The sequence below is a fragment of the Eptatretus burgeri genome, chromosome 13 (assembly GCF_056783735.1).
Source record: "Eptatretus burgeri isolate ZD-2024b chromosome 13, Ebu_testis_v1, whole genome shotgun sequence".
Taxonomy (NCBI): Eukaryota; Metazoa; Chordata; class Myxini; order Myxiniformes; family Myxinidae; genus Eptatretus; species Eptatretus burgeri.
This window is the reverse complement of record NC_140973.1, coordinates 45,468,637-45,478,720: the sequence shown is the minus strand read 5'-3', so window position 1 is coordinate 45,478,720 and position 10,084 is coordinate 45,468,637. Positions and strand designations below refer to the sequence as shown.

The window sequence follows — 10,084 nt, the reverse complement described above, 5'->3', positions numbered from 1 at the left end:
TGTGTGTGTGTGTCTGTGTGTGTGTGTCTGTGTGTGTGTTTTGTATGTGTCTGTGTATGTGTTTGTGTGTCTGTGTGTGTGTGTGTGTGTGTGTGTTTTGTATGTGTCTGTGTATGTGTTTGTGTGGCTGTGTGTGTGTGTGTCTGTGTGTGTGTGTCTGTGTGTGTGTGTGTCTGTGTGTGTGTTTTGTATGTGTCTGTGTGTGTGTTTGTGTGTCTGTGTGTGTGTGTCTGTGTGTGTGTGTGTTTTGTGTGTGTGTGTTTTGTGTGTGTGTGTGTGTTTTGTGTGTGTGTTTGTGTCTGTGTGTGTCTGTGTGTGTGTTTGTGTGTGTGTGTTTGTGTGTGTCTGTGTGTGTGTCTGTGTGTCTGTGTCTGTGTGTGTGTTTTGTGTGTGTTTGTGTCTGTGTGTGTTTGTGTGTATGTGTTTGTATGTGTCTGTGTTTGTGTGTGTGTGTTTGTGTGTGTGTGTGTTTGTGTGTCTGTGTGTGTGTCTGTGTGTGTGTGTTTTGTGTGTGTGTGTGTGTCTGTGTGTGTGTTTGTGTCTGTGTGTGTGTGTTTGTGTGTGTGTGTTTGTGTGTGTCTGTGTGTGTGTTTTGTGTGTGTTTGTGTCTGTGTGTGTTTGTGTGTATGTGTTTGTATGTGTCTGTGTTTGTGTGTGTGTGTGTGTGTGTGTGTGTGTGTGTGTGTGTGTGTGTGTGTGTGTGTGTGTGTGTCTGTGTTTGTGTGTGTGTGTTTGTGTGTGTGTGTGTCTGTGTTTGTGTGTGTGTGTGTGTGTGTGTCTGTGCATGTGTGTGTGTGTGTGTGTGTGTGTGTGTGTGTGTCTGTGTGTGTCTGTGTGTGTGTGTCTGTGTGTGTGTGTGTGTGTGTGTGTGTGTGTGTGTGTGTGTGTGTGTGTGTGTGTGTGTGTGTGTGTGTGTGTGTGTGTGTGTGTGTGTGTTGGAGATTAATGACCTGGTGATCCGATAAGGGAACCAGTATTTAGTCTCAAGCATCAAAGAACAACAGACTTCATTCAGCAGCTGCATCATCTTGTCGAGAAAAACAAACGTGAAAAACTGATAACTGGTGATGGAGGATGTTCTACATCTCCAAATGCTGCTCAGTCAAGGGAAAGCTTCAGAGATCCAGAGAATGGACCATCGATCGAGAGAATGAATGCAGCCTCAACTGCTGAGCCCAAACAACCAGTGATGTGGCATCGATCCTGATATTCTTCGTTTACCAGCAAATGGTGAATATCAAGGCTGGAAAAGGACAAGCAAGCTGCAGTCATCAAGGTGCTGGTCCCAGCACACCTCCCTCAACCCTCTGAAGATCTCCAAGTGCCGTCAACTGGAGCCTTTGTATGTTTTGTTGAGACTTGACTGCAAAAGGCACCCTTTGTTCAGTCAGTACTTTTGAGATGAGTGAGCAGATTATTCAGGTTTCCAAATATGACCAAGTAGTACGTGTTCGCTTTGCAGGTGCAAGCGACCTCATGGCTGCTGAAGGTAAATATTGTTGCGGGCCGGGTATCGGCTGCGAGCACGACCGCGAGGCGGAGCAGTAGGGTCGACTCTACCAAACACCCAGAATCTAGATCGTACCTTTCGGAAAACTCCAAGGGAACGGGTCCCTTACCGGACCGTGAATCGTCAATAATTCCACCACGTGGTACAGGGTTATTTGCCAGTCTTCAAAATACCTAGAGATCCACGTGGCGAACTACCGAGTATTCACACCCTCGATGGCCCTCGTACGAGTCGAGCCGTTAGCGTGCCCAACCCGTGCGCAACCCGAGCGGATGGTTGCCTAAGTCCCGTCGGTCCAAATGTACATTTACAGCAGCAACAGCCTTTGTAATTCACCAACACGCGCCATGCTAAGCCAATGGAAGAAACACAGAAACGAGCTGATACATTTAACAAATGGGGTATTTATTCACAGTAATCAGGGAAACGAGGGGAGCACGTAAGGGCAGAGTTATCACGACTAATGGAGAATGCAAATTTACACACAAGCACTTAAACAATTCCTACTTAAAGATGGGCCCACAGACAGACGCACACCCAAAAGAAACGGACCCAAAATGGTCTTTATTATCCCTTCAGCTCGGAGGGAAGTCGAGCTGAGGGGCGTGAAAGTGGCTGGCTACCTGGTCGCGAGCGCGCGGCTCGACGTCCACACCTTCCCGGAGCACCAGTCGGCAAGAACGGACCAAGGGCAGCCGACGTAGACCACGCCAGCGACGAGATGAGCCGGGAACCAGAACACGCGCTCGTGAAGACGGGGCGCAGATTCTTTCCTACCCGCTCAAGCAGATCCACCCGATTATTTGCTCTCTTTTCCTTCGTCCCCTTTTCGGCCGCCGTTCGCTCATCGTGGCCCGCTCTCATTGGGTGGGACACGACGCATTCCCTTATTTGGCGCGCAGCCAAGCGAACCGGTTCATGACCATATTTGGGAATGGAATTCCATCCCCGAACGAATTCCGAACACACCCGCATACCAGTGAGCGTGCGGAGAATGCTGGGAGCAGAGGGTTGTCGTTGTTGTAGTTGTAGATGTAAAAATCCTCACTATCAAAATAACTCCGCAGCGCATGAACATTTAATTACCCATTAAAACAAGGGAAAGGGAGCTATCTATCCACATTTGCTTATGCAAATAACTGACCTTTCGGACCTGTATGTTGAGTGCTCATGGCTTCCAGATTCGTAACACTATCATCCATCCATCATGCTACAATAAGTTTCAAGGGAGCGTATCAAAAACAAAGGAGTGGTTAAAGCAAACAGATGTTGCTTCGGAATGGCTTCTTGTCGAAATGAAAGAAGCTGCTGTAAAAGTACTGTACATGTCTTTCAACTTTCAAGAGGTTTGAAAGAGATATTGTGAACTGACAAAGACTGCGGACAACTTCTTACGAGAGGTAGAAGGGCTACATTCAAAAGGAAGCTGCAGAGGAATACAAAGAATGTGTATGGCTTTGTTCCATTACCAAAGCAATAAACACTGCTTGTACTAATCAAGTTTGCACACCTCCCTTTCTCCACTCTCATGTCTGAGGGTAAAGAAACATCAACAATACCCATATTCCAGCCTCCCAATGAAGGAATTCTGGAGTTGGTGGCTTTGAAACTGAAAACTCACATTCTAGCACAACCCAAGTTCAAGGGCTTTTGTATCAATGAAGAGGAAATGATTGACTGTGTCTCTGAAAGCCTCTTATTTTTTCTATACTTTGTTGAGGCTTCAAGAAGAGCTAACACGCAGGACATACACCAAAGGGAGAAGGAAACAAGAGGGGCAGGAGAGGGGCACAGTCTACCTTTGTTCATGAGATACAATCACACAAACTATGCTTGCTGGGGAACAATCTACCTCATTGAGATGCACCAGCTTCCCCCAGAAGTGAAGACTGAATTTGATGTCGGCAACTTTGACGTGAAATGTGGAACTCCACAATTCAAACAAGTGCATCCTTACCAGAGTAAGGAATGGCTGATTGGAATGGGAAACAAGGGTGGAAGCATCATTGTGATCACAATCGGATGATGCACTCATGCATAATGAATCCAGGAAAGGCAGACAAAAGCAAGACAACAAAGATGAAGATCGTCTCATGACGACTTTGAAGAGCTTCACCATGTCTTCCAGTGACACGCATCAAACTTTGCAAAATATTGCAAACAAAGACCTGGTAACAAAGGAGATTGAAGAAGACCTGCTGGCAGCTAAGAGGAAATGATGAGAACAGCTGAATGTCTTTGTTACAGACTCGCTTTTGCATTGTGACAAGAGAAACACCAAATTCAGAGACACTCCTCCAAAGAACAAGTTTCTTACCTTTTCATCCCTGTTTGATGTACAACATGTAGGTAGATCCTCGAGGTGGCACAGCGATAATTCTCAAACCAGACCTTATGATTCTCCAATGTCTCATCACGGCCTATGAAGCTGGGCAGAATGTAAATCTCCATGAGATCCTCAACCATGAGCTGCTGCCTGTCCCACATGTGTTGGCAGAAATTAATGGGGTGATCTGCAGTCTGGATCCAAGGCGGTCTTCACTCAAGTCATGACCGCTGAAATCCCTTGTCCTGTTCTTGAAGCAATAGCTCTTCAATCAAATCCAACTTTGATCATCAATGGACAAGCACTTGTAGCAATTGGAAAACTTCAGAAAGCTGCTACCTTTGGAGACTTGGCTGATGCATTTGTCAAGGCTGTACTTCAGAGCAGATTGATGTTGTACTCCACAGATACTATAAGATTTCCATCAAGGGTGGTACCCGCAAGAGGCATGCCCAAGAATCTGTGCCCATCACAAGGCTGAGAGAGAGAGAGAGAGAGAGAGAGCAGTGATGTTCTTTTTCGAGTGAAGTGGGAAATTGTTTTTGCTCATATCAGCACATGGGACTGATGGCGGGACTGAGCCAGACAGACAAGTGTAGGTTCTGCAAGACAGAAACAGAAAGTATGAGTCATCTGCTTTTGGGATGTAAAAAACTGTTATCAGAACAACTTTACACACAACGGCACAACAAAGTATGCAATGCGATTCATTGTCATATCTGCAAAAAATTCAACATCCCAGTTCCACAAAATTCATGGAAACACGAACCAAGAGCAATCATTGAAAATAAGGATGTCATGCTCACATCCGACCTTATAATCCCATTGAGCGTGAACATAAAAAAACAAAGCCTTGCCACCTGACATAGTACTTAGGTTAAAAAAAAAGAAGAAGAAAAAGGAAAAGACCATTGTTGATTGAGGTTTCAGTGTCCAGTGATTTTGGCTGAATAATGAGATTTGAAAAACCATCCCCAGTAATATTACCACAAATGAACTACAACTGGAAGCAGTCTGAGGTTCGGTGACGGTCCTGAAAAGAGCCTTCAAAACAAAACTCTGAGAACAAAAAATTTCAACAGCTCGGTTCATGAACTGTGATCCCTTAATTACCGAAGCGGAGGTGGATACTTTGAGACCTAGGACTCCATTCCACCTCCTGAAACCCGCAAATGGAGATACAACCATCGACACACACACACACACACACACACACACACACACACACACACACACACACACACACACACACACACACACACACACACACACACACACACACACACACACAGTTAGAGTGGATATCCCCTGTTCAGGCTTTCAGGCTGTTCTGTGGGATGCCAGATGCCCACATCATGCACAGACGAGCGAATCTGCCGCCGATCATGTGGTTCGCCTTCACCTTGATACAGTGACTGGAGGAGGGTTCATGATCACCTGTGTCCTGTGTGAAGTGCTGGAACCTCACTCTTATTTTATTTTCATAAATATAACACTGAAAACCAAGGAATCCCCTGAGGCATGATATTTCTGCTGATATTATTTGATGTCCGTGTGTATGACATTGAGGCAAATGTATAGCGGCCCCATCCCCATCCCCATCCCCATCAGGCTGATTGACGGTCGTACAGTCCCACCCACCCCTCGGATCCCTGCCTATTATTTTACAAAGGAATATAGTGTTTCAGGACCAGCGTCGCGGGGGAACCACGAGGGAGGGACTGTCTCGGGTTCCTTTCCGGACTCACCAGTTGTGCAACAGATAATCATAACAATTGTGCAAATTATGACTAAAGCATGAAATTTTTACCAGTGTTAGTACATACCATAAGATCGGGAGGTAAGTCAGATTTGACCTCTGAGGATAGTGAGAGGTCAATGACCTCAATTACCTTGAAATTGTCATTTTTTTCACGATTCTGGTGCAGTTTGTCTGTTTTTGGGAATCATTAAAAAGGTATGTTGCCATGTGTTGGTCCCTTTATATTCTGGAGAGCCTTTATTCATAATCACAGGATGCAACCATGACTGAACAAGTGCTTTAAATGAGGTCAGTGAGCTCAGAAAACAAATTTATTGAAATACACATTTAGGTTATTGTGGTGTCCAGAACAGCTTGCATGAAATGGTGTTGTAAGATCATCTGTGCAACCTTAATTTTCAATGTGCACTGAACATAGTCTATAAGCTTAAAGTACAGTGAGGTCAGTTCCCTCAGACACATGTATAGTACATACCGGTACATGTAATACACACACATTATCCATAGAGACGCATAAATATAAAGGTGTCTGATTGCACCGAACAGTCTCCCGAACATGCACATAATGCAGTGCACTTGAGTACAGCCTTGGTGCACTTGCAGCGGCCGGTACATCCCTTCTCGCAGCCGCAGTGGATCAGTTCGTGGCAAGAATTTGATGCCTCTGGCAGTGTCGTCCAAAGAGGCTGCCACCCGGAGGCCTCCTTTGTCCAGCCCCAGTCAGATGGGATTGGTAACTCTGGATTCAGGACCAGAGTTTGGTTCCAGCAGTTGCCCTGGAGAGATGCACGCTTGATGTGCTGCTGGAGTGCTGCCTGCGTTGGGGGAATGTTTTCTAGAGCCCTAAACTTGTGTGCGAAGAGCTGTTTCCTAGCATCGTTCACTTCCATGGTGTCACTGGTGCGGTCATACATCAGCACAACGAAGCGCTCCAGCAGTGACATTGATTCCTCACTGACATCACTTGGTATGCGTAAGAGTTCTTCAAAGGCATCAGTCACCTGTGGGAACACTTTCCAAATCTCCCAGGCAGTCTTCTTCCCTCTGCCAGCGAAAGAAGACACAGCGTCGCACCCTGTGAGGGCATGGAAGATGGGGAGAGTAGCACATTGTCTTGGGTTCATGGCGGCAGCCAGTTGGTGAACAGCTATGTACCGAAAGCTGGATCCAGTACCAAGAGCTATGCACAGATCGTCAGGATTGATGTTGTTGAATGAAGCCACAGCCAGTACCACAACATCAGTATCCACAGTGCGTATGAACCCCTTCCTGATCCCCTTCTGCACAGCATCTGCCACATGTAGAAGCAGGCGAGTGTCCGCCTCCTCGTGTGAACATGGGGCGAGGCTGGTCAAGTCAGGCTTGGCAGGAGAGCACAGGACCTCAGTTCCACATGTTGCATACATTTCCTTGCCATCTGCTATTGGAAGACGAATGGCCTCTCGTGACAGGAGTCCAAAGAGCTCAGTCTTGTTTTGATCCACACGAAGGAAGTCCTTCCAGTTCTTAGGCATGACGGTAGAGGGAGCCACTCTCTTCCTGACGCCCTTGCCCCTCTTCTGTCTGGTCGTGCCTTTCAGGCTGTCAGGTAGATATACATCCCAGATGAGGTCGTGTCTGTTGACCTTTTCGAGTTGAGTAGAGATGTAAGGTGCAAAGACTGTGTTCACATACTCCTCAAAGGTCTTTGCCGTTACAGGATTGAGCATTTGAACAATAGCTGCTCCGTCAAGGATTGTGGCATCAACCCCAGGTGCGCTTGTGGTTTCGGGTTGGTCTGATTTCAGGCAGTGTAGTAGATCTGCTTTGACTCCAAGGCGCAGTTTTCCTCCTGTTGATAATGCTGGTGGTGCTGCCTGGTTCTCGTGGCAGAAGAACTGGTCCAGATCCCCATCACGTGATTGGCAGGCAATATACAGCCTCGAGAAGAGACTACAGTCACTCTTCACTGCGGCAAGTTGGATCTGCTGCTTTGACTGCGTCTTGGTCTGTGGCCGACTGAAGAGTGGCAACTTGTTCTTGGGCAGTGTTTCTGTAACTGGCTTCGTGCATAGTTCCAGTCTTTCTTCAACAAACTTTGTGTACTGCTCCTCACCAAGGGACTCAATCTTCCTCACAGTTTCTGCCACTGGGGGTGTCCATGATGTCTCTCATGTCAAGGACCAGTAGATCTTGAGTGTTGTCTAGGAAGGGATTCCCCATCTCTTCAAACACTGCTATAAGTGCTCTGACATCCTTCATAAAGGCTGCTTGCACTCCAGGTTTCTGGTCATGGTGAAGATGCCCAGTGTCGTGAGCACCGCCATGTCCTCTTGTCGCCTGCTCTTCAAACTCTGCAGTGATCCTGGCTATTTCTGGCCCTGCCACCATCCAGCGTCTGAGTGCCCCAGGGTTTCCTGTCGGTCCAATAGCTCCACCAGACCCTTTGACCACAGCGTTGTGCTGTTCATGACATTGGTCAATTGCCATGGCAGAGAACTTGTTGCTGGTCTTGTGTACCACAAGCTTCCCAGACTTGAATTCTGCCAGGACATCTGGGTGTTTGTCATCAATATTTGATTCATTGGCATCAATATTTGATATCTTGAGGTAATTGACCTCTCACTGTCCTCAGAGGTCAAAGCTAGACATCTGTAAATAACTACCAAAACTGTGTGGAATATGTAGACACTTCTATTGGAACACAAATGCATGGTTTGTACATCATAAACATGTTTACCATTAATGAATGAAGCCAAACATCACTATTTTGATATTTTTAGGTCATTGACCTCTCACGGTCCTCAGAGGTCAAAGCTAGACATCTGTAAATAACTACCAACACTGTGTGGAATATGTAGACACTTCTATTGGAACACAAATGCATGGTTTGTACATCATAAACATGTTTACCATTAATGAATGAAGCCAAACATCACTATTTTGATATTTTTAGGTCATTGACCTCTCACGGTCCTCAGAGGTCAAAGCTAGACATCTGTAAATAACTACCAACACTGTGTGGAATATGTAGACACTTCTATTGGAACACAAATGCATGGTTTGTACATCATAAACATGTTTACCATTAACGAATGAAGCCAAACATCATTATTTTGATATTTTTAGGTCATTGACCTCTCACGGTCCTCGGAGGTCAAATCTGCCTTCCCTCCCGATCTGAAAATGAAGCTTATGGCATGTAATAACACTGGTAGAAATTTCATGCTTTCGTCATCATTTGCACAATTCTTATGATGTGAGAGATTATCAGCTGTACTATTACAAAGTACCGTAAAGAACATTGGAAGAAGTTTCAACACACTTGCTGAATGAAGCACAAAAGCATTTCACAAGATAGTTCAATATGTAAATTGGGTAAAGAGGGAAATTGATTTACACTAGTGATTCCTTGTCTTGGTTCATAGTTTTCGCTAAACGTGGAGTGAATGTAAAAGGTTCGTCAATGTATCTGTGTTCTAAAAGAGGCCGGTGACTACTTTGTATTAAGTTCTAAAACAAGGAGAAGTGAAATAAAGCCAAACCGTGTTGGGCATCCAACACACTCCACACCTAAAATACTACACATCGGAGATAGTGTTTTTCCTCGACACGTAAATGTTTCGAGATACATAAATGTCTATCTCACTCCTGACAACACTTCACTGTTGGCTCTTCTCTTGCAGTACAAGCTCGGTGATGGGTCTCTGGTACGTTTGTCGTGTTGTCTCGACAAACCACCTCGTCCGCTTATGCACTTCAAGGTCATCATCTTCATTCTATGCCTGGTGTTTGCTTAATGGTTAGGGTGGTGGGCTTGGGATCCTAGCATCTTAAGTTCAAATCCCACTTGACTGTTGAATTAATTCCAGGTGGGGTTGACTCTGCCTGTCATCTTTCCGAGGTTGGCAAAATGAGTGCCAGCATGCTGGGATACTGTGTCAGAGTGGCGACCCGTCCGGGATTGTGCCCAAAAGCCAAGGACACTGCTTAGGCAGCACCAACGCTCTGCACAGAGTATGGTCCTGATGGATGGATGGATCTTCAATCTCAGAGTGGTGTTGGCTATTGAGCATTCTTCAAGGATATGTCTGCTTCAAGGGTGGAGTCCAGTTGCCAGAAATCTGGTCCTCAGCCACGTCGAGCCAGACTCCACATCGAGCTGAGTGTCAGGAGTGGAATGTGTAGCCAGGTCTGCTGGATTTTGGTTCGGAGAAATACATTGCCATTGTTTGGCTGAGGACCCATCCTGGAACTCTGTTCACCATGTACATTTGAGAACATCTTGAGTTGTTGTTAATGTCACCTAAGACTGAATGACTGAATGTCTCATCTCCGAATGAGAGGAGATGCTGTCTGTATAGTAGGTTATACAATCTATGATGTCTCCAGCTTCTGACGTGATCATCTGAGCTAATTATGTTCCTAGGATGGCAGCACAGAGTTCTAGGTGGAGAATTGACACTGTGTGGATTGTATTGCCCTTTGCCTTGCCAAGAAGAAAAGA

The 10,084-nt window shown here is 45.8% G+C and overlaps 1 protein-coding gene across 1 annotated transcript; it reads right to left on the bottom strand.

Moving 5' to 3' along the window:
• Nucleotides 1–6,095: 6,095 nt before the first annotated feature.
• On the bottom strand, nt 6,096–7,726 carry LOC147014361 (uncharacterized). The gene has a single exon (XM_085850604.1). It carries the CDS (start codon nt 7,305–7,307, stop codon nt 6,096–6,098), a length of 1,212 nt encoding a protein of 403 aa, XP_085706730.1. The 5' UTR covers nt 7,308–7,726.
• Between the last annotated feature and the right edge of the window lie 2,358 nt (nt 7,727–10,084).